The sequence below is a fragment of the Musca autumnalis genome, unplaced genomic scaffold (genome assembly GCF_047663935.1).
Source record: "Musca autumnalis isolate F117 unplaced genomic scaffold, ASM4766393v1 scaffold_5, whole genome shotgun sequence".
In the NCBI taxonomy this organism is placed as follows: Eukaryota; Metazoa; Arthropoda; class Insecta; order Diptera; family Muscidae; genus Musca; species Musca autumnalis.
Genome location: NW_027412088.1, coordinates 53,861,298 through 53,888,242, shown reverse-complemented (window position 1 = coordinate 53,888,242; position 26,945 = coordinate 53,861,298). Strand labels below are relative to the sequence as shown.

Genomic DNA, 26,945 nt, shown 5'->3' with positions numbered 1-26,945 from the left:
ATAATGGTGATAAAAGTAAAAAAGTCAAGACCCATATCTCGGGAAGTATGGTCTTCCCCCCAGAAAGCTATATATCGTTGTAATCAGGGCCCCAAGGGCTACCTATGTTAAAAATGTCAGCCCGATTCGAGAGGTGCCCACTAACAACCTAATGGTGTTAAAGTACAAAATTTCCGAAAAATCAAGACCCATATCTCGGGAAGTATGGACTTCCCCCGGGAAAGCTATATATCGTTGTGTTCAGGATCCCAAGGGCGACCTATGGTAATAATTTCAGACCGATCCGAGATGTGCCCCTAAACGACACATGTTCCATCGAACAACTTTTTTATAGGAAAAGTTGTTATCGATCAACTTTTTTATAGGAAATAATCAATACTCTACTCAAGCAATCGATAAAGGAAATGATCAACTTTTTTATATCGAACAACTTATCTATGGGTAAAGTTGTTATCGAAGAAAGATCACGTGTGTGCCAGCAAAGCCGCGGCGGCCATCTTAATGATATCTTGTTCCATACATAACCTCATTCTGTCTACTTTACGATATAATAAAGTTTCACGATTTTTTTTTTTAAATTTCTGTGTTTTATTTAAAATTTAAAAATTGCGTTATAGTTGGGACACCCTTTATAAACTAAGTACATATGTATGTATGTATGTGTTGCATTAAATGTCTCTTTTTATGTACAAATTTTAATGTAAGCCAGATATGAATTTAATAAAATAATAATATAAAAAATGTTTCGTATATAGAAGAAGAGAGAAGAGAATATCTTTAAATCTTAATCCAAATAAAGTTCATAATTATAATTTGTAAAAAAAACCATAATATTTATATTTTCAATTGTGCTTTCATTCGATCCGAAATATCATCCATAGTATCGGCAATAGTATTTCCAGCATAATTTTCAAGCGTCATATAATTCGGTATATATTTCTTCAACAACTCCATCATAGTCCACGATTTAGTTTTTACCGCTAAATGGGCTAGCGAATCACCACTACCCATTACTTCATATTGTGTAACATCAATGTCGTGACGTTGACAAAAATCGAACATAACTTCTAAAAGTTCTGGTAGATTTTTCAAGACGGCCAAATGCAATACGGTACGACCTTGGTAATTGTACGTTGCTAACATTTGCTTCAGAGACGTTTCCACATCCCGACCGTTGGAGGAATGATCCTTTAACAGTTCTTGTATTTTCCCGATGCAGTCGTAGTGTTGATAATCTATGGCCAAATGTAAGGGTGTACGACCATTGATGTCCTGTTCATGCAAAGCAATACCCATACCAACCAAGGTTTTAATGCTGGCCGCCTTATTGTGCAGACAGGCATAGTGCAGGAGATTGAGTTGGTATTTATTGCGACCTTTAAGGACCTTATCCAGTGCAAGCAATGTTGAGTTATTTGTAAGGGCATCGTGAACGATAGTGTTGCCAACTGCAGGAAAAACCAAAGGAAATAAGAAAATTTTGTTATGAAATTAAATGTATTTTTCTAAAACTATTCTGATTTAGAATTTTATGTATAAAGATTAACTTTTTATGGGAAAAGTTTTTATTCATATTATGGGTCTATTAATTGATGCTACTTTAACTTTCTTCTCTATAACCAAAAAATAGTTCCACTGAGCTTATCAAGGAAGAAGAGAAAAGTTTACCTTTTGTAAAAAAACGCTCCCAGTTTATTCGAAGGGAGCGAAACCCATATCGTCATCCGACTCTTCCTTCTTCTTTTCTTCCTTCTTGGCTTCAGCGACGACTCGTTATCGCCATAGGGAATAGCCCCATTAGTTATCAATAAATTTCCTCAAAGTTATCGAGTAACATAAGCTTTTGGCAAATTGTTATCAAAAAAACTTTTCTCTAAGAAAAGTTTTTGCCGAACAACAATTCTCGCGAAAAAGCTTTTATCGCATAACTTTCCAATAGGAAAAGTTGTTACCGAAAAACCTTTCTATATGAAAAGTTGTTATCGGATTTTAATAAAGGATTTTTTTTTTATCGAAACACTTTTCTATAGAAAAAACGCGAAGAAATTCTCTATAGGAAATTTGTTATCGAACAATTTTTCTATATGAAAAGTTGTTATCAAAGAACTTTTATTTAGAAAAATTTGTTATCGAAACACATTTCTCTAGAGAAAACCTGTTATCGAAGAACTTTTTTTTTTAAGAAAAATTCTTATGGAAGAAATTTTCTGTAGCAAAAGTTGTTATCGAACCACATTTCTTGAGAAAACGTTGTTATCGAAGAAGTTGTCTATGGGAAAAGTAGTTATCGAAGAATTTTTCTACAGGAAATGTTTTTATCCAAGTACTTTTCTATAGGAAAAATTGTTATCGAAGAACTTATCGAAGATCTTTTCAATAGTAACAGTTGTTTTTGAGGAACCTTTCTATAGGAAGAAGTTGTTATAGAAGAAATTTTCTATAGAAAAAGTTGTTATCGAAAAGCTTTTCTATAGGGAAAGTTGTTATCGAAGAACTTTTCTTTAGAAAAAAATTTGTTGTTATCGAAAAGCTTTTCGAATAACTTATCTAAAAAATTTTTCTGCCGGAAAAGTTTTTATCGAACAATTTTTCTATAGAAAAGTTATCGAAGAGCATTTCAATCGCAAAAGTTGTTATCGAAAAACTTTCCCATGGGAAAGGTTGTTATCGAAGAAGAGCTTCTCAATAGTAAAAGCTGTTTTCGAGGAACCTTTTTGTAAGAAAAGTTTTTATCGGAAAATTGTTTAGTGTTAAACTTGTTATCGAACAAATTTTCTGTAGAAAAAGTGGTTATCGAAGAATTTTTCTACGGGAAAAGTTGTTATCGAAATACTTTTCTATAGGAAAAGTTGTTATCGAAGAACTTTCCTATAGGAAGAGTTGTTATCGAAAAATTTTCTATAGAAAAAGTTGTTATCGCAAAGCTCTTCTACAGAAAAGTTGTTATCGAAGAACTTTTCTTTAGTAAAAGTTGGTATCGAAGAATCTTTCTATAGCAAATGTTGTTATCGGAAAACTTTTCTATAGAAAAAGTTTTTTTTTATAGTATAGGAGAAGTTGTTAAAGAAGTCAGGTTGTTATCGAAGACCTTTTTGATAGAAAAAATTGTTATCGAAAAACTTATCGAAGTTTTTATTGAAGAATTTTTCTGCAGAAAAAGTTTTTATCGAAAAACTTTTCTACAGGAAAAGCTGTTATCGAAAAACTTTTCTATAGGAAAAGTTGTTATCGAAGAACTTTTCTATAGGAAAAGTTGTTATAGAAGAAATTTTCTATAGAAAAAGTTGTTATCGAAAAGCATTTCTATAGGAAAAGTTGTTATCGAAGAACTTTTCTTTAGTAAAAGTTGTTATCGAAGAATCTTTCTGTAGCAAATGTTGCTAACGGAAAATTCTTCTATAGAAAAAAATTTTGTTGGTATCGAAAAGCAAAATAGTTGAACCACATTTCTTTAGAAAACCTTGATATCGAAGAAGTTTTCTATGGGAGAAGTTGTTATCAAAGAATTTTTCTACAGAAAAAGTTGTTATCGAAATACTTTTCTATAGGAAAAGTTGTTATCGAAGAACTTTCCTATAGGAAGAGTTGTTATCGAAAGTGTGTCTATAAACGAAGTTGTTATCGAAAAGCTCTTCTACAGAAAAGTTGTTATCGAAGAACATTTCTTTAGTAAAAGTTGGTATCGAAGAATCTTTCTATAGGAAATGTTGTTATCGGAAAACTCTTCTATAGAAAAAATTGCAGTCGAAGAACTTATCTATAGGAAAAATTGTTATCGAAGAACTTTTCTGAAGAAAAAGTTGTTATCGAGCTTTTTTCTATAGGAAAAATTGTTATCGAAGAACTTTTCTATAGCAAAAATTGTTATCGAAGAACTTTTCTGTATGGAAATATGTTATGGAAAAATATTTCTGTAGAAAACATCGATATCGAAAAAGTTTTCTGAGGGAAAAGTTATCGAAGAATTTTTCTTCAGAATTTTTTATGCAAACAATTATAAGTAGAGTTGTTATCGAAAGTCTTTTCTATTGAAAAAGTTGTTATCGAAGGTCATTTCTATATCAAAAGTTGTTGTCGAAAAACTTTTCCATTGGAAAAGTTGTTATCGAAGTAGAACTTTTTAATAGAAAAAGTTGTTTTTGAGGAACCTTCTTTTATAGGAAAAGTTGTTATCGGAAAATTGCTTAGTGTAAACTTGTTACCGAACAAATTTTATCCAACAATTTTCTATAGGATTAGTTGTTATCGAAGAACTTTGATATAGAACTTTTTTATAGAAAAAGTTATCGGAAAACCTACCGAAGAGCTTTTCAATAGTAAAAGTTGTTTTCAAGGAACCTTTCTGTAGGAAAAGTTGTTATCGAAGAATTTTTATACAGAAAAAGTTTTTATCGAAAAACTTTTCTATAGGAAATATTGTTATCGATGAGCTTTTCTTTAGGAATAGTAGTTATCGAACAACTTTCCTATAGGAAGAGTTGTTATCGAAGAACTTTTCTATACGAAAATTTGTTATAGAAGAAATTTTCTATAGAAAAGGTTTTTATCGAAAATCTTTTCTATAGGAAATATTGTTATCGAAGAGCTTTTCTTTAGGAGAAGTTGTTATCGAACAAGGATTCTATAGGAAAAGTTGTTAACGAACAACATTTTCTATAGCAAAAGTCGGTATCGAACAATTTTTCTATAGGAAAATCTGTTATCGCAAATTTTTTTTGGTATTAAGCGGGGTACACACGATCAGTTTTGACTGTCAGTTTCGCTCAAATAATCGGTTGCTTGCCAGTGCATTTTTGTCAGTCACCAAAAAATATTTTGTAGTTGCTGGACAGTTTGACATTTTTCGATACTTCCGAAAAATCAACAGACAAAACTGATCGTGTTTACCCCGCCTTATGTTTGTAATCGAACAAATTTTCTACAGCAATATTTGTTGTTATCGAAGACCGAATAACTTTTCTATAGGTAATGTTTTTATCGAACAACTTTTCTATAGGAAAATTTGCTAGCCAACAACTTTTCTGGAAAAAAATTTTCTATAAGAAAAGTTGTTATCGAAAATCTTTTCTATAGGAAAAGTTATTATCGAACGATTTTTCTAAATGAACATTTGTTATCGAACAACTTTTTTATAGAAAAAGTTGTTATCGAACAACTTTTCTATAGGAAAAGTTGTTATCGAACTACTTTTCTATAGGAAAAGTTGTTATCGAACTACTTTTCTATAGGAAAAGTTATTATCGAACAACTTTTTTCAAGAAAATTTGTTATCGAACATTTTGTCTCTAGGAAAAGTTGTTATCGAACATTTTTTCTCTAGGAAAAGTTGTTATCGAACAACTTTTCTATGGGAAAATTAGTAATCGAACAATTTTTCTATAGGAAAAGTTGTTATCGAACAACTTTTCTATAGGAAAAGTTGTAATCGAACAACTTTTCTCTAGCAAAAGTTGCTATCGAACAACTTTTCTCTAGCAAAAGTTGTTATCGAACAACTTTTCTATAGGCAAAGTTGTTATCGAACAACTTTTCTATAGGAAAAGTTGTTATCGAACTACTTTTCTATAGCAAAAGTTATTATCGAACTACTTTTCTATAGGAAAAGTTGTTATCGAACAACTTTTCTATAGGAAAAGTTGTTATCGAATAACTTTTCTATAGGAAAAGTTGTTATCGAACGACTTTTCTATAGGAAAAGTTGTTATCGAACGACTTTTCTATAGGAAAAGTTGTTATCGAACGACTTTTCTATAGGAAAAGTTGTTATCGAACAACTTTTCTCAAGAAAATTTGTTATCGAACATTTTTTCTCTAGGAAAAGTTGTTATCGAACATTTTTTTCTCTCTATGGGAAAATTTGTAATCGAACAATTTTACTATAGGAAAAGTTGTTATCGAACACTTTTTCTATATGAAAAGTTGTTATCGAACAACCTTTCTATAGGAAAAGTTGTTATCGAACAACTTTTCTCTAGGAAAAGTTGTTATCAAACAACTTTTCTCTAGAAAAAGTTGTAATCGAACAACTTTTCTCTAGCAAAAGTTGCTATCGAACAACTTTTCTCTAGCAAAAGTTGTTATCGAACAACTTTTCTATAGGAAAATTTGTTATCGAACTACTTTCCTATAGGAAAAGTTGTTATCGAACAAATTTTCGATAGAAAAAGTGGGTATCAAGCAACTTTTCGATAGGAAAAGTTGTTATCGAACAGCATTCCTATAGGAAAGGTTGTTATCGAACAACTTTTCAATAGGAAAAGTTGTTATCGAACAACTTTTCTTTAGGAAAAGTTGTTATCGAACAACTTTTCTATAGGAAAAGTTGTTATCGAACAACTTTTCTATAGGAAAAGTTGTTATCGAACAACTTTTCTGTAGGAAAAGTTGTTATCTAACAAATTTTCGATAGAAAAAGTGGGTATCAAGCCACTTTTCTATAGGAAAAGTTGTTATCGAACAACATTCCTATAGGAAAGGTTGTTATCGAACAACTTTTCAATAGGAAAAGTTGTTATCGAACAACTTTTCTGTGGGAAAAGTTGTTATCGAAAAACTTTTCTAATGGAAAAGTTGTTATCGAAAAACTTTTCAATAGGAAAAGTTGTTATCGAACAACTTTTCAATAGGAAAAGTTATTATCGAACAACTTTTCTGTAGGAAAAGTTGTTATCGAAAAACTTTTCTAATAGAAAATTTGTTATCGAACAACTTTTCTGTGGGAAAAGTTGTTATCGAAAAACTTTTCTAATGGAAAAGTTGTTATCGAACAACTTTTCTATAGGAAAACGGACAGATTTTCTATAGGAAAAGTTGTTATAGAACAATTTTTCTATTGAACAACTTTTAGGAAAAGTTGTTATCGAACAACTTTTCTATAGGAAAACATTGTTATCGAACAACTTTTCTATAGGAAAACGTTGTTATCGAACAACTTTTCTATAGGAAAACCTTGTTATCGAACAACGTTGTTATCGAACAACTTTTCTATAGGAAAACGTTATCGAACAACTTTTATATAGGGAAACGTTGTTATCGAACAAGTTTTTTATAGGAAAACGTTGTTATCGAACAACTATTCTATAGGAAAACGTTGTATTTGAACAACGTTTCTATAGGAAAAGTTGTTATCGAACAACTTTTCTGGAGGAAAACGTTGTTATCGAACAACTTTTCTATAGGAAAACGTTGTTATCGAACAACTTTTCTATAGGAAAACGTTGTTATCGAACAACTTTTCTATAGAAAAACGTTGTTATCGAACAACTTTTCTATAGGAAAACGTTGTTATCGAACAACTTTTCTATTGGAAAACGTTGTTATCGAACAACTTTTATATAGGAAAACGTTGTTATCGAACAATTTTTCTATAGCGAAACGTTGGTATCGAACAACTATTCTATAGGAAAACGTTGTAATCGAACAACGTTTCTATAGGAAAAGTTGTTATCGAACGAGTTTTCTATAGGAAAAGTTGTTGTCGAACAACTTTTATATAGGAAAACGTTGTTATCGAACAATTTTTCTATAGGAAAACGTTGTTATCGAACAACTATTCTATAGGAAAACGTTGTAATCGAACAACGTTTCTATAGGAAAAGTTGTTATCGAACAACTTATCTGTAGGAAAACGTTGTTATCGAACAACTTTTCGATAGGAAAAATTGTTATCGAACAACTTTTCTATAGGAAAAGTTGTTATCGAACAACCTTTTTATAAGAGAAGTTGTTATCGCACAACTTTTCTATAGGAAAATTTGTTATCGAACTACTTTCCTATAGGAAAAGTTGTTATCGAACAAATTTTCGATAGAAAAAGTGGGTATCAAGCAACTTTTCGATAGGAAAAGTTGTTATCGAACAGCATTCCTATAGGAAAGGTTGTTATCGAACAACTTTTCAATAGGAAAAGTTGTTATCGAACAACTTTTCTTTAGGAAAAGTTGTTATCGAACAACTTTTCTATAGGAAAAGTTGTTATCGAACAACTTTTCTATAGGAAAAGTTGTTATCGAACAACTTTTCTGTAGGAAAAGTTGTTATCTAACAAATTTTCGATAGAAAAAGTGGGTATCAAGCCACTTTTCTATAGGAAAAGTTGTTATCGAACAACATTCCTATAGGAAAGGTTGTTATCGAACAACTTTTCAATAGGAAAAGTTGTTATCGAACAACTTTTCTGTGGGAAAAGTTGTTATCGAAAAACTTTTCTAATGGAAAAGTTGTTATCGAAAAACTTTTCAATAGGAAAAGTTGTTATCGAACAACTTTTCAATAGGAAAAGTTATTATCGAACAACTTTTCTGTAGGAAAAGTTGTTATCGAAAAACTTTTCTAATAGAAAATTTGTTATCGAACAACTTTTCTGTGGGAAAAGTTGTTATCGAAAAACTTTTCTAATGGAAAAGTTGTTATCGAAAAACTTTTCTAATGGAAAAGTTGGTATCGAACAACTTTTCTATAGGAAAAGTTGTTATCGAACTACTTTCCTATAGGAAAAGTTGTTATCAAACTAATTTTCGATAGGAAAAGTGGGTATCGAGCAACTTTTCTATAGGAAAAGTTGTTATCGTTCAACTTTTCTATTGGAAAAGTTGTTATCGAACAACTTTTCTATAGGAAAAGTTGTTATCGAAGAAATTTTCTATAGGAAAAGTTGTTATCGGTCAACTTTTCTATTGGGAATGTTGTTATTGAATAACTCTTCTATTGGAAAGGATGTTATCGAAAAACTTTTCTATAGGAAAAGTCGGTATCGAACAATTTTTCTATAGGAAAAGTTGCTATCGAATAACTTTTCTATAGGAAAAGTTGTTATCGAATAACTTTTCTATAGGAAAAGTTGTTATCGAACAAATTTTCTATAGGAAAATTTGTTATCGAACAACTTTTCTATTGAAAAACTTATCCATTCTATAGGAAAAGTTGTTATCGAAAAACTTTGCTATAGGAAAAGTCGGTATCGAGCAGCTTTTCGATAGGAAAAGTCGGTATTGAACAAATTTCTATAGGAAAAGTTGTTATCGAAACACTTTCCTATAGGAAAAGTTGTTTTTTTTTTTTCTATAGGAAAAGTTGTTATCGAATAACTTTTCTATAGGAAAAGCCGGTATCGAACAATTTTTCTATAGGAAAAGTTGTTATCGAACAACTTTTCTATAGGAAAGTTATCGAACAACTTTTGGGCTTAAATGTCGTTTAGGGGCACCTCTCGGATCGGGCTAAATTTTACAGTAGATAGCCCTTGGCACCCCTAATACAACGACATATATAATTTTCCGGTGGGGAAGTTCATACTTCCCGAGATATGGGTCTTGACATTGCCAAAATTTCGTGCTTTAACACTAGTAAGTTGTTTATGGTCACCTCTCGGATCGGGCTGAAACTTTTACAGTATATATAGAATATTCCGGGGGAAGTCAATACTTCGCGCGATAAGGGTCTGGACATTTTACAATACTAACGTGGGCAATATGAGTATCGTTTTAAAGCTTATGAATAGTACTTTTGTGCTCGCTACCTATTTTTACACCTGTTTATAGGATAATGTATTAAATTCCTGGTCGAAACTGGATACTTAGGAACACTTAAAATTAAAAAAAAAAAATTGATCGCGTAGCCTACTTTTGCTGCTGTCCATAGGAGAAAGTCCTCAATGCACGGCCGGTTACTTAAGAACACTTACAATTTCAATGAAAGTTTTGATAGCGCAGCCGCCTTTTGTTCTTGTCCATAGCAGAAAGTTGTAAATCCCCGGCTGAAGGCCGGCTACTTAACACTTTTTTTTATTATGTTGACGTATAATAATTTAATAAATTATTATAAGAAAATATAATTACCATCATTATTTAGTGGCGACATTGAAAAGTACTCTTCGTGAGCTTTAAAACGAGTCCCATATTGCATAGGTTTTAGAAATAATGGTGATAAAAGTAAAAAAGTCAAGACCCATATCTCGGGAAGTATGGTCTTCCCCCCAGAAAGCTATATATCGTTGTAATCAGGGCCCCAAGGGCTACCTATGTTAAAAATGTCAGCCCGATTCGAGAGGTGCCCACTAACAACCTAATGGTGTTAAAGTACAAAATTTCCGAAAAATCAAGACCCATATCTCGGGAAGTATGGACTTCCCCCGGGAAAGCTATATATCGTTGTGTTCAGGATCCCAAGGGCGACCTATGGTAATAATTTCAGACCGATCCGAGATGTGCCCCTAAACGACACATGTTCCATCGAACAACTTTTTTATAGGAAAAGTTGTTATCGATCAACTTTTTTATAGGAAATAATCAATACTCTACTCAAGCAATCGATAAAGGAAATGATCAACTTTTTTATATCGAACAACTTATCTATGGGTAAAGTTGTTATCGAAGAAAGATCACGTGTGTGCCAGCAAAGCCGCGGCGGCCATCTTAATGATATCTTGTTCCATACATAACCTCATTCTGTCTACTTTACGATATAATAAAGTTTCACGATTTTTTTTTTTAAATTTCTGTGTTTTATTTAAAATTTAAAAATTGCGTTATAGTTGGGACACCCTTTATAAACTAAGTACATATGTATGTATGTATGTGTTGCATTAAATGTCTCTTTTTATGTACAAATTTTAATGTAAGCCAGATATGAATTTAATAAAATAATAATATAAAAAATGTTTCGTATATAGAAGAAGAGAGAAGAGAATATCTTTAAATCTTAATCCAAATAAAGTTCATAATTATAATTTGTAAAAAAAACCATAATATTTATATTTTCAATTGTGCTTTCATTCGATCCGAAATATCATCCATAGTATCGGCAATAGTATTTCCAGCATAATTTTCAAGCGTCATATAATTCGGTATATATTTCTTCAACAACTCCATCATAGTCCACGATTTAGTTTTTACCGCTAAATGGGCTAGCGAATCACCACTACCCATTACTTCATATTGTGTAACATCAATGTCGTGACGTTGACAAAAATCGAACATAACTTCTAAAAGTTCTGGTAGATTTTTCAAGACGGCCAAATGCAATACGGTACGACCTTGGTAATTGTACGTTGCTAACATTTGCTTCAGAGACGTTTCCACATCCCGACCGTTGGAGGAATGATCCTTTAACAGTTCTTGTATTTTCCCGATGCAGTCGTAGTGTTGATAATCTATGGCCAAATGTAAGGGTGTACGACCATTGATGTCCTGTTCATGCAAAGCAATACCCATACCAACCAAGGTTTTAATGCTGGCCGCCTTATTGTGCAGACAGGCATAGTGCAGGAGATTGAGTTGGTATTTATTGCGACCTTTAAGGACCTTATCCAGTGCAAGCAATGTTGAGTTATTTGTAAGGGCATCGTGAACGATAGTGTTGCCAACTGCAGGAAAAACCAAAGGAAATAAGAAAATTTTGTTATGAAATTAAATGTATTTTTCTAAAACTATTCTGATTTAGAATTTTATGTATAAAGATTAACTTTTTATGGGAAAAGTTTTTATTCATATTATGGGTCTATTAATTGATGCTACTTTAACTTTCTTCTCTATAACCAAAAAATAGTTCCACTGAGCTTATCAAGGAAGAAGAGAAAAGTTTACCTTTTGTAAAAAAACGCTCCCAGTTTATTCGAAGGGAGCGAAACCCATATCGTCATCCGACTCTTCCTTCTTCTTTTCTTCCTTCTTGGCTTCAGCGACGACTCGTTATCGCCATAGGGAATAGCCCCATTAGTTATCAATAAATTTCCTCAAAGTTATCGAGTAACATAAGCTTTTGGCAAATTGTTATCAAAAAAACTTTTCTCTAAGAAAAGTTTTTGCCGAACAACAATTCTCGCGAAAAAGCTTTTATCGCATAACTTTCCAATAGGAAAAGTTGTTACCGAAAAACCTTTCTATATGAAAAGTTGTTATCGGATTTTAATAAAGGATTTTTTTTTTATCGAAACACTTTTCTATAGAAAAAACGCGAAGAAATTCTCTATAGGAAATTTGTTATCGAACAATTTTTCTATATGAAAAGTTGTTATCAAAGAACTTTTATTTAGAAAAATTTGTTATCGAAACACATTTCTCTAGAGAAAACCTGTTATCGAAGAACTTTTTTTTTTAAGAAAAATTCTTATGGAAGAAATTTTCTGTAGCAAAAGTTGTTATCGAACCACATTTCTTGAGAAAACGTTGTTATCGAAGAAGTTGTCTATGGGAAAAGTAGTTATCGAAGAATTTTTCTACAGGAAATGTTTTTATCCAAGTACTTTTCTATAGGAAAAATTGTTATCGAAGAACTTATCGAAGATCTTTTCAATAGTAACAGTTGTTTTTGAGGAACCTTTCTATAGGAAGAAGTTGTTATAGAAGAAATTTTCTATAGAAAAAGTTGTTATCGAAAAGCTTTTCTATAGGGAAAGTTGTTATCGAAGAACTTTTCTTTAGAAAAAAATTTGTTGTTATCGAAAAGCTTTTCGAATAACTTATCTAAAAAATTTTTCTGCCGGAAAAGTTTTTATCGAACAATTTTTCTATAGAAAAGTTATCGAAGAGCATTTCAATCGCAAAAGTTGTTATCGAAAAACTTTCCCATGGGAAAGGTTGTTATCGAAGAAGAGCTTCTCAATAGTAAAAGCTGTTTTCGAGGAACCTTTTTGTAAGAAAAGTTTTTATCGGAAAATTGTTTAGTGTTAAACTTGTTATCGAACAAATTTTCTGTAGAAAAAGTGGTTATCGAAGAATTTTTCTACGGGAAAAGTTGTTATCGAAATACTTTTCTATAGGAAAAGTTGTTATCGAAGAACTTTCCTATAGGAAGAGTTGTTATCGAAAAATTTTCTATAGAAAAAGTTGTTATCGCAAAGCTCTTCTACAGAAAAGTTGTTATCGAAGAACTTTTCTTTAGTAAAAGTTGGTATCGAAGAATCTTTCTATAGCAAATGTTGTTATCGGAAAACTTTTCTATAGAAAAAGTTTTTTTTTATAGTATAGGAGAAGTTGTTAAAGAAGTCAGGTTGTTATCGAAGACCTTTTTGATAGAAAAAATTGTTATCGAAAAACTTATCGAAGTTTTTATTGAAGAATTTTTCTGCAGAAAAAGTTTTTATCGAAAAACTTTTCTACAGGAAAAGCTGTTATCGAAAAACTTTTCTATAGGAAAAGTTGTTATCGAAGAACTTTTCTATAGGAAAAGTTGTTATAGAAGAAATTTTCTATAGAAAAAGTTGTTATCGAAAAGCATTTCTATAGGAAAAGTTGTTATCGAAGAACTTTTCTTTAGTAAAAGTTGTTATCGAAGAATCTTTCTGTAGCAAATGTTGCTAACGGAAAATTCTTCTATAGAAAAAAATTTTGTTGGTATCGAAAAGCAAAATAGTTGAACCACATTTCTTTAGAAAACCTTGATATCGAAGAAGTTTTCTATGGGAGAAGTTGTTATCAAAGAATTTTTCTACAGAAAAAGTTGTTATCGAAATACTTTTCTATAGGAAAAGTTGTTATCGAAGAACTTTCCTATAGGAAGAGTTGTTATCGAAAGTGTGTCTATAAACGAAGTTGTTATCGAAAAGCTCTTCTACAGAAAAGTTGTTATCGAAGAACATTTCTTTAGTAAAAGTTGGTATCGAAGAATCTTTCTATAGGAAATGTTGTTATCGGAAAACTCTTCTATAGAAAAAATTGCAGTCGAAGAACTTATCTATAGGAAAAATTGTTATCGAAGAACTTTTCTGAAGAAAAAGTTGTTATCGAGCTTTTTTCTATAGGAAAAATTGTTATCGAAGAACTTTTCTATAGCAAAAATTGTTATCGAAGAACTTTTCTGTATGGAAATATGTTATGGAAAAATATTTCTGTAGAAAACATCGATATCGAAAAAGTTTTCTGAGGGAAAAGTTATCGAAGAATTTTTCTTCAGAATTTTTTATGCAAACAATTATAAGTAGAGTTGTTATCGAAAGTCTTTTCTATTGAAAAAGTTGTTATCGAAGGTCATTTCTATATCAAAAGTTGTTGTCGAAAAACTTTTCCATTGGAAAAGTTGTTATCGAAGTAGAACTTTTTAATAGAAAAAGTTGTTTTTGAGGAACCTTCTTTTATAGGAAAAGTTGTTATCGGAAAATTGCTTAGTGTAAACTTGTTACCGAACAAATTTTATCCAACAATTTTCTATAGGATTAGTTGTTATCGAAGAACTTTGATATAGAACTTTTTTATAGAAAAAGTTATCGGAAAACCTACCGAAGAGCTTTTCAATAGTAAAAGTTGTTTTCAAGGAACCTTTCTGTAGGAAAAGTTGTTATCGAAGAATTTTTATACAGAAAAAGTTTTTATCGAAAAACTTTTCTATAGGAAATATTGTTATCGATGAGCTTTTCTTTAGGAATAGTAGTTATCGAACAACTTTCCTATAGGAAGAGTTGTTATCGAAGAACTTTTCTATACGAAAATTTGTTATAGAAGAAATTTTCTATAGAAAAGGTTTTTATCGAAAATCTTTTCTATAGGAAATATTGTTATCGAAGAGCTTTTCTTTAGGAGAAGTTGTTATCGAACAAGGATTCTATAGGAAAAGTTGTTAACGAACAACATTTTCTATAGCAAAAGTCGGTATCGAACAATTTTTCTATAGGAAAATCTGTTATCGCAAATTTTTTTTGGTATTAAGCGGGGTACACACGATCAGTTTTGACTGTCAGTTTCGCTCAAATAATCGGTTGCTTGCCAGTGCATTTTTGTCAGTCACCAAAAAATATTTTGTAGTTGCTGGACAGTTTGACATTTTTCGATACTTCCGAAAAATCAACAGACAAAACTGATCGTGTTTACCCCGCCTTATGTTTGTAATCGAACAAATTTTCTACAGCAATATTTGTTGTTATCGAAGACCGAATAACTTTTCTATAGGTAATGTTTTTATCGAACAACTTTTCTATAGGAAAATTTGCTAGCCAACAACTTTTCTGGAAAAAAATTTTCTATAAGAAAAGTTGTTATCGAAAATCTTTTCTATAGGAAAAGTTATTATCGAACGATTTTTCTAAATGAACATTTGTTATCGAACAACTTTTTTATAGAAAAAGTTGTTATCGAACAACTTTTCTATAGGAAAAGTTGTTATCGAACTACTTTTCTATAGGAAAAGTTGTTATCGAACTACTTTTCTATAGGAAAAGTTATTATCGAACAACTTTTTTCAAGAAAATTTGTTATCGAACATTTTGTCTCTAGGAAAAGTTGTTATCGAACATTTTTTCTCTAGGAAAAGTTGTTATCGAACAACTTTTCTATGGGAAAATTAGTAATCGAACAATTTTTCTATAGGAAAAGTTGTTATCGAACAACTTTTCTATAGGAAAAGTTGTAATCGAACAACTTTTCTCTAGCAAAAGTTGCTATCGAACAACTTTTCTCTAGCAAAAGTTGTTATCGAACAACTTTTCTATAGGCAAAGTTGTTATCGAACAACTTTTCTATAGGAAAAGTTGTTATCGAACTACTTTTCTATAGCAAAAGTTATTATCGAACTACTTTTCTATAGGAAAAGTTGTTATCGAACAACTTTTCTATAGGAAAAGTTGTTATCGAATAACTTTTCTATAGGAAAAGTTGTTATCGAACGACTTTTCTATAGGAAAAGTTGTTATCGAACGACTTTTCTATAGGAAAAGTTGTTATCGAACGACTTTTCTATAGGAAAAGTTGTTATCGAACAACTTTTCTCAAGAAAATTTGTTATCGAACATTTTTTCTCTAGGAAAAGTTGTTATCGAACATTTTTTTCTCTCTATGGGAAAATTTGTAATCGAACAATTTTACTATAGGAAAAGTTGTTATCGAACACTTTTTCTATATGAAAAGTTGTTATCGAACAACCTTTCTATAGGAAAAGTTGTTATCGAACAACTTTTCTCTAGGAAAAGTTGTTATCAAACAACTTTTCTCTAGAAAAAGTTGTAATCGAACAACTTTTCTCTAGCAAAAGTTGCTATCGAACAACTTTTCTCTAGCAAAAGTTGTTATCGAACAACTTTTCTATAGGAAAAGTTGTTATCGAACTACTTTTCTATAGGAAAAGTTGTTATCGAACAACTTTTCTATAGGAAAAGTTGTTATCGAACGACTTTTCTATAGGAAAAGTTGTTATCGAACAACTTTTCTCAAGAAAATTTGTTATCGAACATTTTTTCTCTAGGAAAAGTTGTTATCGAACATTTTTTCTCTAGGAAAAGTTGTTATCGAACAACTTTTCTATGGGAAAATTTGTAATCGAACAATTTTTCTATTGGAAAAGTTGTTATCGAACACTTTTTCTATATGAAAAGTTGTTATCGAACAACTTTTCTATAGGAAAAGTTGTTATCGAACAACTTTTCTATAGGAAAAGTTGTTATCAAACAACTTTTCTCTAGAAAAAGTTGTAATCGAACAACTTTTCTCTAGCAAAAGTTGCTATCGAACAACTTTTCTCTAGCAAAAGTTGCTATCGAACAACTTTTCTCTAGCAAAAGTTGTTATCGAACAACTTTTCTATAGGAAAAGTTGTTATCGAATAACTTTTCTGTAGGAAACGTTGATATCGAAAAATTTTCCATGGAATGAAATTTATTGAAAAAGCTTTTCTATGGGAAGAGTTTTTGTCGAGCAATTCTTGTTTAGGAAAACTTGATATCGAACAACTTTTCCTATAGAAAACTTTTCTATAGGAACAACTTTTTATACGAAAAGTTGTTATCCCAGAACTTTTCTAAATGACAGTTTTTTATCCAAGAACTTTTCCCATAGAAAAACTTTTCTGTAGGACAGGTGTTATTAGACAAAATTTTCTTTATAAAAAACTGTTTTCGAACAACTTTTCTATAGAAACATATATATGTATGTACAAACATATACTAGTACTTACATTTAATCGATATAAAATTGAGCGGGTTAAGTATATTTTCCTTGGAATCTTTTAAACAAAGTTCCAATAGCTTTTTAATCACTTCTTGTTCAGTTTTTACAAACTCTGTCTGATTTTGATCGGCTATAGGTGTTGGCTTTATGTTCGAATCGTTTAAGTAAGATGCACATGGACGAGTTGAACGCGAAATATCTGAATTATCGGTATTGGCATGACGTCGAACTCGTCTTTTTTTGTCACGTGAGACATCATCATTGTTACTGACTTCGGGTTGAAATGTCCCTAAAAGGTCTCCAAGTATTTCTGATGGCGATAGTGAGGGCAATTGTTCTGGTACCCGAGATAAGGATAATCTATCAGAATAATTCTCATAATTTGTATTTATAATTTGTGGATTATTCGGATGATTTAATGTTGCAGATGGTAGTTGGTATTGTTCTGATTGTGGAATTCCAATGCTTTCCGGTACAGAATTTCCCAATATTTGGAGTTGGTAATTTTGATGTGGATTGTGGGTTGCATTTGATGAGCTGCTGGCTAAATTATACCCTATTACTTGCTCTGATTGTGAAAATCCGACGTTGTACGGTACAGAACTTTCCAATATTTGGTGGTGGTAATTTTGATGTGGATTGTGGGTTGCATTTGATGAGGTGCTGGGTAAATTATACCCTATTACTTGCTCTGATTGTGAAAATCCGACGTTTTCCGGTATAGAATTTTCCCTTATTTGGTGGTGGTAATTTTGATGTGGATTGTGGATTGCATTTGATGAGCTGCTGGGTAAATTATACCCTATTACTTGCTCTGATTGTGAAAATCCGACGTTTTCCGGTACAGAATTATATAAATTTTCATAGGGCAAGTTATTTGATACACCACTGAATTGATGTTCTTCATTATGATATTCTGATCGCGCGGGTTGTGTAACAGCGGAATCTGATGCATTTTCATTCATTATGTCATTTAGAATATATAGAAATTTTGAATTTTGAGATTCTTCTACTTGTTGCTTTGTACTCGTCGAAATGTCACTTTCCTTATTTACACCATCTTGCAAACGTGGTTTTTTCCTAAGAACTATCTCTTCATTATCACTTATATTGTTTACATATTTAAATTTGACCTCTTTACTCTTGAAACCACTTCTGCGATCAGCAACAACTTCAATATCAACATCAATCGAATACAAATCATTCATCGTTCCAGTATATGGTGGTAGTGTAAATGTTATGCTCGAATTGCCGAAAGTAGAATGTGGCTTGACCCATTCCTCCCATCCGCAATTATCAAACATATGCACCTCATAGCTGCAACCATTTTTTAACCTCATCAGCAGGGTAATATTATCGCCTCCTTCTGTGCTGCCACTAATATTACACAATCGATGTATTTTTAAATCGCAATTGTCGTAGATATTATTGGAATAAATGGTATTTTCGTGGAGGCGATAATTGCCTTCACCGATACGTTCGAATATTGTAAATCCCAAACATACCTGTAATAAGAGTGAAAAAAATGTGAAATGTCAATCTCGGGATACAATGAAGGAAGATTTTTCCTATAGAAAATTGTTCGATGGCAACTTTTCGTATAGGGAAGTTTTTCGATAGCTGCTTTACTGATAGAAAGTTGTTCGATAACAACTTTTTCTATAGAAAAGTTTTTCGATAACAAATTTTCCCAAAGAAAAGTTGTTCGATAACAAATTTTTCTATTAAAAAATTGTTCGATAACAACTTTTTTATAGAAAAAACAACTTTTCCTATAGAAAAGTTGTGCGATAACAACTTTTTCTATAGAAAAGTAGTTCGATAACAACTGTTTCTACAGAAAAGTTGTTCGATAACAACTTCTCCTTAAGAAAACTTGTTGAAAAGCAAATTTTCCTATAACAATTTTTGTATAGAAAAGTTTTTCGATGACAAATTTTCCCAAAGAAAAGTTGCTCGTTAACAACTTTTCCTATAGAAAAGTTGTTCGGTAACAACTTTTCCTATAGAATAGTTGTTCGATAACTACTTTTCCTACGGATAAGTTGTTCGATAAAAACTTTTCATGTAGAAAAGTTTTTCGGTAACAATTTTTTCTATAGAAAAGTTATCCCTTAAAAAGTTGTTCGTTAACAACTTTTTTTTATAGAAAAGTAGTTCGATAACAACTGTTTCTACAGAAAAGTTGTTCGATAACAACTTCTCCTTAAGAAAACTTGTTGGATAGCAAATTTTCCTATAGAAAAGTTGTTCGATAACAATTTTTTGTATAGAAAAGTTTTTCGATAACAAATTTTCCCAAAGAAAAGTTGCTCGTTAACAACTTTTCCTATAGAAAAGTTGTACGATAATTACTTTTCCTATAGAAAAGTTGTGCGATAACAATTTTTTGTATAGAAAAGTTTTTCGAAAACAAATTTTCCCAAAGAAAAGTTGCTCGTTAACAACTTTTCCTATAGAAAAGTTGTTCGGTAACAACTTTTCCTATAGAATAGTTGTTCGATAAAAACTTTTCCTGTAGAAAAGTTTTTCGGTAAGAAATTTTTCTATAGAAAAGTTATCCCTTAAAAAGTTGCGCGATAACAACTTTTTCTATAGAAAAGTAGTTCGATAACAACTGTTTCTACAGAAAAGTTGTTCGATAACAACTTCTCCTTAAGAAAACTTGTTGGATAGCAAATTTTTCTACAGAAAAGTTGTTCGATAACAATTTTTTGTATAGAAAAGTTTTTCGATAACAAATTTTCCCGAAGAAAAGTTGCTCGTTAACAACTTTTCCTATAGAATAGTTGTGCGATAATTACTTTTCCTATAGAAAAGTTGTGCGATAAAAATTTTTTGTATAGAAAAGTTTTTCGAAAACAAATTTTCCCAAAGAAAAGTTGCTCGTTAAAAACTTTTCCTATAGAAAAGTTGTTCGGTAACAACTTTTCCTATAGAATAGTTAATCGATAACTACTTTTCCTACGGATAAGTTGTTCGATAAAAACTTTTCCTGTAGAAAAGTTTTTCGGTAACAAATTTTTCTATAGAAAAGTTGCTCGATAACAAATTTTTCTATAGAAAAGTTTTTCGATAACAACTTATCCCTTAAAAAGTTGTGCGATAACAACTTTTTCTATAGAAGAGTAGTTCGATAACAACTGTTTCTGCAGAAAAGTTGTTCGATAACAACTTCTCCTTAAGAAAACTTGTTGGATGGCAAATTTTCCTATAGAAAAGTTGTTCGATAAAAACATTTCCTATAGAAAAGTTGTTTAATAATAATTTTTCATATAGAATAACGATAACAACAGTACCTATAGAAAACTTTTTCGATAACAACTTTTGCTATAGAAAAGTTTTTCGATAACAACTTTTCATAAAGAAAAATTGTTCGATAACAACTTTTCCTTAAGAAAAGTTGTACGATAGCAAATTTTTCTGTAGAAAAGTTGTTCGATAACTGTTTTTTTCCGTAGAAAAGTTGTTCGATGACAATTTTTACAATAGAAATGTTGTTCGATAACAATTTTTTATTTAGAAAAGTCGTTCGATAAAACATTTCCTATAAAAAAGTTGTTCGATAACAACTTTTCCTATAGAAAAGTTGTGCGATAACAACTTTTCCTATAGAAAAGTTGTTCGATAACAACTTTTCCTATAGAAAAGTTGTTCGATAACAACTTTTCCTATAGAAAAGTTGTTCGATAACAACTTTTCCTATAGAAAAGTTGTTCGATAACAACTTTTTTTACAGAATAGTTGTTCGATAACAAATTTTCATTTAGAAAAGTTGTTTGATAACAAATTTTCATTTTGAAAAGTCGTTCAATAAAACATTTCTTATAGAAAAGTTGTTCGATAATAACTTTTCCTATAGCAACATTGTTCAATAAAACATTTCCTATGGAAAAGTTTTTCGATAACAACTTGTTCTATAGAAAATTTTTTCGTTAAAAACTTTTCCAATAGAAAGGTTGTTCGAAAAAAAACATTTCTTAAATTTGTTAATAGAAAAGTTGTTCGGTAACTAATTGTCTTATAGTTCGATAACAACTTTCTCTATGTAAAAGTTATTCGGCAACAACTTCTCCGTCAAAAAAAGTTGTTCAATAACAGCTTTTCCTATAGAAAAATTGTTTGATAACAATGTTTCGCACTGAAAAGTTCAAAAAAAGTTTTTCTATAACAACATTTCCTATAGAAAAGTTGTTCTATAACAACTTTTCCAATAGAAAAGTTGTTCGATAACAACTTTTCCTATAGAAAAGTTGTTCGATAACAACTTTTCCCAAAGAAAAGTTATTCGAAACCAACCTCTCCGTAAAAAAAATTTTCAATAACAACTTTTTCTATAGAAAAGTTGTTCGATAACAACTTTTCCTATAAAAAAGTTGTTCGATAACAACTTTTCCTATAAAAAAGTTGTTCCATAACAACTTTTCATTTAGAAAAATCGTTCGATAATAACTTTTCCTATAGAAAAATTGTTCGATAACAAAAGTTCCTATAGAAAAGTTTTTTTCATTACAACTTTTCCTATAGAAAAGTTGTTTGATAACAACTTTTCCTTAAGAAAAGTTGTTCGATAACAACTTTTCCTTAAGAAAAGTTGTTCGATAACAACTTTTCCTTAAGAAAAGTTGTTCGATAACAGCAAATTTTCCTATAGAAAAGTTGTTCGAAAACAACTTTTCCTATAGAAAAGTTGTTCGATTACAAATTTTCCTATAGAAAAGTTGTTCGATAACAATATTTCCTATAGAAAAAAACTTTTCTATAAGAAAAGTTGTTATCGATAATATTTTCTATAGGAACTGTTGTTATCGAACAATTTTTCTATAGGAAAAGTTATTATCGAACGATTTTTCTAAATGAAAAGTTGTTATCGAACAACATTTTTATAGAAAAAGTTGTTATCGAACAACTTTTCTATAGAAAAAACTGTTATTGAACAATTTTTTTTGACGGAGAATTTGGTTTCGAATTACTTTTCCTATAGAAAAGTTGTTCGATAACAACCTTTCCTAAAGAAAAGTTGTTCAATAACAACTTTTTCTATGGAAAGGTAATTCGAAACCAACTTCTCCGTCAAAAAAAAAGAGTTGTTCAATAACAACTTTTCTTTAGGAAAGGTTGTTATCGAACAACTTTTCTATAGGAAAAGTAATTCGAAACCAAATTCTCCGTCAAAAAAAAAATTGTTCAATAACAGTTTTTTCTATAGAAAAGTTGTTCGATAACAACTTTTTCTATAAAAATGTTGTTCGATAACAACTTTTCATTTAGAAAAATCGTTCGATAATAACTTTTCCTATAGAAAAGATTTTCGATAACAACTTTTCTTATAGAAAAGTTTTTTTTCCAGAAAAGTTGTTGGCTAGCAAATTTTCCTATAGAAAAGTTGTTCGATAAAAACATTTCCTATAGAAAAGTTATTCGGTAACAAAATTCCTCATGGAAAAGTTGTTCGATAACAATTTTTCAATAGAAAAGTTGTTCGATTACAACTTTTTCTATAGAAAAGTTGTCCGATAACAACTTTTCCCACTGAAAAGTTTGATAACTACTTTTCCCACAGGTAACTTGTTCGATAACAATTTTGATTTAAACTTACATTTAAACGGCCGCTTTCATTATTTCCAAAATCCAAGCCATCATTCAATTCTTCAAAAGGCAAGGGCAATCCCAACATTTGATATTGACTTTGTTTTTGCTCCAACGAGTTGCGATATTGATTAACTTTTAGTCGAACTATAATGTAGTTTTCTAATTCCCAATATCTTGCTGTCCAATCCTTTGAAACAGTTTTCATTTGTTCAAATATAAATGCATAATTGAGTTGATGTACACCTTTTCGCATCAGTAGATGGGGTGAGAGGCAAAGACGTTCGTGTCTGTTAATTTTGTCCTCATCGTAGGCATGTAGCGAACATAAGACGAAAAATTCTCTTTTATCATTCGCTGGTACAGTCAGTTTAATTTTTGGATATAATTTAGTTACTGAGCTGTCTTCAGATAAGTCCACTGGGTCTTCTCCCTTTATACAACCATGGGTTCTTTCCAATTCTCTTTCATAACGAAAACGAAAATTGTTCTTTGGTTGAATTTGAATGCGAAAAGAATCCATTTTGGAAAACTTGTTGTTAAAATGCGACGTGAAATCCGTTAATTATTTTGTGTGTGTGTTGTTCGGTCGACAGGGGAGAACTGCATTGATTATTGCATTAAAATTGACAAGATCACCTTTCAGTCCGATAATATAACAGAGTTACCAGATTTGACAAAAACAAAATACAAGTGTTGTTTTGAAAATAGCAAAAAGTGACCAAAAAATTTATATAGAATAAATTAAACATTTGTTATGTTTTTGTTTTTTTTTATTGTATAGCAAATAACTTTTCTATAAGAAATATTATTTCTGTTCAAGAACTTGCAAAAGCCTAATAATTTTTACAACGATAACAATTTCGCATAGTAGATTCTTGCAGTTCTGAAACAGACCAATTGTTTTCGAACAATGTCTGTATGGGAATAGTAGTTACCCAACAACTTTTCTAAAAAAAAAACAATTGTTTTGGATCATTACTTCTATGCGAAAAGTTATTATCGAACATCCTTTTTATGGAAACAGTTGTTATCGAACATCTTTTGTATGAGATCATTTGTTACCGAACAACTTTTCTATGGAAAAAATTTTATCAAACAATCGAACAAATCCTCTGTAGGAAAAGTTCTTGGGAAAATCGAACCAATTTTAGTAGGAACATTTGTTATTGAACAACTTTTCTATAGGAAAAGTTGTTTCGAACAAAGTTGTTATCGAACAACTTTTGTATAGGAAAAGTTGTTATCGAAAAATTTTCTATAGGAAAAGTTGTTATCGAACAACTTTTCTATAGGAAAAGTTGTTATCGAACAACTTTTCTATAGGAAAAGTTGTTATCGAACAACTTTTCTATAGGAAAAGTTGTAATCGAACAACTTTTCTATAGGAAAAGTTGTAATCGAACAACTTTTCTATACGAAAAGTTGTTATCGAACAACTTGCTATCGAACAACTTTTCTATACGAAAAGTTGCTATCGAACAACTTTTCTATACGAAAAGTTGCTATCGAACAACTTTTCTATACGAAAAGTTGTTATCGAACAACTTTTCTATACGAAAAGTTGTTATCGAACAACTTTTCTATACGAAAAGTTGTTATCGAACAACTTTTCTATACGAAAAGTTGTTATCGAACAACTTTTCTATACGAAAAGTTGTTATCGAACAACTTTTCTATACGAAAAGTTGTTATCGAACAACTTTTCTATACGAAAAGTTGTTATCGAACAACTTTTCTATAAAAAAAGTTGTTATCGAACAACTTTTCTATAGAAAAAGTTGTTATCGAACATCTTTTCTATAGGAAAAGTTGTTATCGAACAAATTTTCTATAGGAAAAGTTGTTATCGAACAAATTTTCTATAGGAAAAGTTGTTATCGAACAAATTTTCAATAGGAAAAGTTGTTATCGAACAAATTTTCTATGGGAAAAGTTGTTATCGAACAAATTTTCTATAGGAAAAGTTGTTATCGAACAACTTTTCTATAGGAAAAGTTGTTATCGAACAATTTTTCTATAGGAAAAGTTGTTATCGAACAACTTTTCTATAAGAAAAGTTGTTATCGAACATTTTTTCCATAGGAAAATTTGTTATCGAAAAATGTTCTACATAGGAACAGTTTTTATTGAACAATTTTTCTATGGGAAAAGTCCTTATCAAACAAACTTTCTATAGAAAAATTGGTTTCTGTCTAAAGGAAAGGGAACAATTTTTTTTTCTATAGTGAAAAGTTGTTATCGAACAACGTTTCTATTGGAAATGTTGTTTGTTGTAACTTTTCTACGGGAAATGTTATTATCGAATCACTTTTTATATACAACTTTTTTTATCGACCATTTTTTTCTCATCGACACAACTATTCTACCTACCAAGATCGTTACTGATAATATGGCAGCTCCTTCATCTATTTGGTTTCTATGCTGTTTTAATGTGCAAAGCAACTAGCAACAAAAATATTATTATTTATTGCATATTAATCGAATTCCGTGAAATGCCCCTGATAGAAACAATAGTTTTTATACCCTCAGCATTTATGCTAACGAGGGTATATACACTTTGATACGAGCAAAATTTGCCTCATTCAAATCATGGTTTTAGACCCTAAGTATGTCTGGACGAGATCCGTTTTAGACAATATGCGATCGATTTAGCAATGTCCTTCTGTCTGTCCGTCTGTCTGACTGGCTGGTGCACACGATAGCTCGAACGTTCCAAAAATTTGCATTCGTAATATTTTTTTCCAAACTTAGCATAAGGTCGAAGATGGGCTATATGGGTCCGCTCTTTCGGGTACTTCTTCAAACTTTTGGATGATCTTAAAAATCTTTAAAAAATCCACGTTTGGTCCTAAAAATCTTTAAAAAATCCACGTTTGGTCCTAAAAATCTTTAAAAAATCTACGTTTGGTCCTAAAAATCTTTAAAAAATCCACGTTTGGTCCTAAAAATCTTTAAAAAATCCACGTTTGGTCCTAAAAATCTTTAAAAAATCCAGGTTTGGTCCTAAAAATCTTTAAAAAATCCACGTTTGGTCCTAAAAATCTTTAAAAAATCCAGGTTTGGTCCTAAAAATCTTTAAAAAATCCAGGTTTGGTCCTAAAAATCTTTATAAAATCCACGTTTGGTCCTAAAAATCTTTAAAAAATCCACGTTTGGTCCTAAAAATCTTTAAAAAATCCACGTTTGGTCCTAAAAATCTTTAAAAAATCCACGTTTGGTCCTAAAAATCTTTAAAAAATCCACGTTTGGTCCTAAAAATCTTTAAAAAATCCACGTTTGGTCCTAAAAATCTTTAAAAAGTCCACGTTTGGTCCTAAAAATCTTTAAAATATCCACGTTTGGTCCTAAAAATCTTTAAAAATCCACGTTTGATCCTAAAAATCTTTAAAAAATCCACGTTTGGTCCTAAAAATCTTTAAAAAATCCAATTTTGGTCCTAAAAATCTTTCAAAAATCCATGTTTCTGCAAAGCTTGGATGGTCCTAAAAATCTTGAAAAAAATCCACGTTGCTTCAGGTCTGTGGACGGTTCTTAAATCTTTAAAAAATCTACGTTTTTGCTGGTCTTTGGAGGGTCCAAAAATCTTTAAAAAATCCACGTTGCGTCAGGCTTTTGAATGGTCCTAAAAATCTTTAAAAAATCCACGTTGCTTCAGGTCTATGAATGGTCCTAAAAATCTTAAAAAAAACCACGTTGCTTCAGATCTTTGGATGGTCCTAATTTTCTTAAAAAAACCCACGTTGCTCCAGGTCTTTCGATTGTCCTAAAAATCTTTAAAATCCATCTTTCTGCATGGATGGTCTTAAAATTCTTTGAAAAATCCATCTTTCTGCATGGATGGTCTTAAAATTCTTTAAAAATCCACGTTTCTTCAGGCTTTTGGATGGTCCTAAAAATCTTTAAACAAATCCATGCTTGTGTCTATGCATTTAAAAAAAAATATATATTAAATTTTGACTGGGCCGAACTTTGTATACTCTCCCCCTATTTTTTATTAGTTAATGTTTATTTGTTAAATCGAAAGTATTGACCCTTCCCCTTGGGTATAGAAAGTCTTTAAAGAAAATTGTCAACATAGATTGATTGATTGATTGCAGTTTTTTATAATCGTCACATTTTGAAACACTTTCAAAGATTAAAGGTTATCATCTTGCAAAGTGTTTCAAAATGTGGCAATTTTAAAAACTGCAATCTATGTTGAAAATTTTCTTTAACGACTTTCAATACCCATTAGGAAATTATTCGATTGAATAAAAATTTGTTTGTCAAATTTTAAAGCAACTACCTTATAGATCTAACGCGATTTCAACAGATAATTGGAAAGTACCAAATCGGCATAACCCTCTTCGTATGGAGAAGGCGAGGCGTCGATATGTTAAACTTTTTTCGTTTGTATAATATCAATTAGAACTCGTTTAAAACTCCTAAATTATGAACGTTAATACAAACACATACATTGAAAGAACTTCAAGAGGAAAGATTCGA

The 26,945-nt window shown here is 30.7% G+C and overlaps 2 protein-coding genes across 3 annotated transcripts in view; one reads left to right on the top strand and one right to left on the bottom strand.

The window, feature by feature from the left end:
* fdl (beta acetylhexosaminidase fused lobes) overlaps window positions 1-26,945 on the top strand; it is a 236,394-nt gene that overhangs the window by 54,233 nt on the left and 155,216 nt on the right. The window lies entirely within an intron of this gene.
* On the bottom strand, window positions 615-23,064 carry LOC141405974 (uncharacterized). Its single transcript, XM_073990942.1, has 4 exons — window positions 22,468-23,064; window positions 16,876-18,373; window positions 10,755-11,362; window positions 615-1,458 (listed from the first exon to the last, which is right to left on the bottom strand). Exons 1-4 carry the CDS (start codon window positions 22,978-22,980, stop codon window positions 835-837), a joined length of 3,243 nt encoding a protein of 1,080 aa, XP_073847043.1. The 5' UTR covers window positions 22,981-23,064; the 3' UTR covers window positions 615-834.

Excerpts from the sequence above, each read along its gene's own strand:
- LOC141405974 (XM_073990942.1), bottom strand. The coding sequence starts at position 22,980 with ATGGATTCTTTTCGCATTCAAATTCAACCAAAGAACAATTTTCGTTTT. Across the intron at positions 18,374-22,467 it reads ATGAAAGCGGCCGTTTAAAT|GTATGTTTGGGATTTACAAT; the intron begins GTAAGTTTAAAT and ends CTCTTATTACAG. Across the intron at positions 1,459-10,754 it reads GAATGAAAGCACAATTGAAA|TTTCCTGCAGTTGGCAACAC; the intron begins ATATAAATATTA and ends TTTCCTTTGGTT.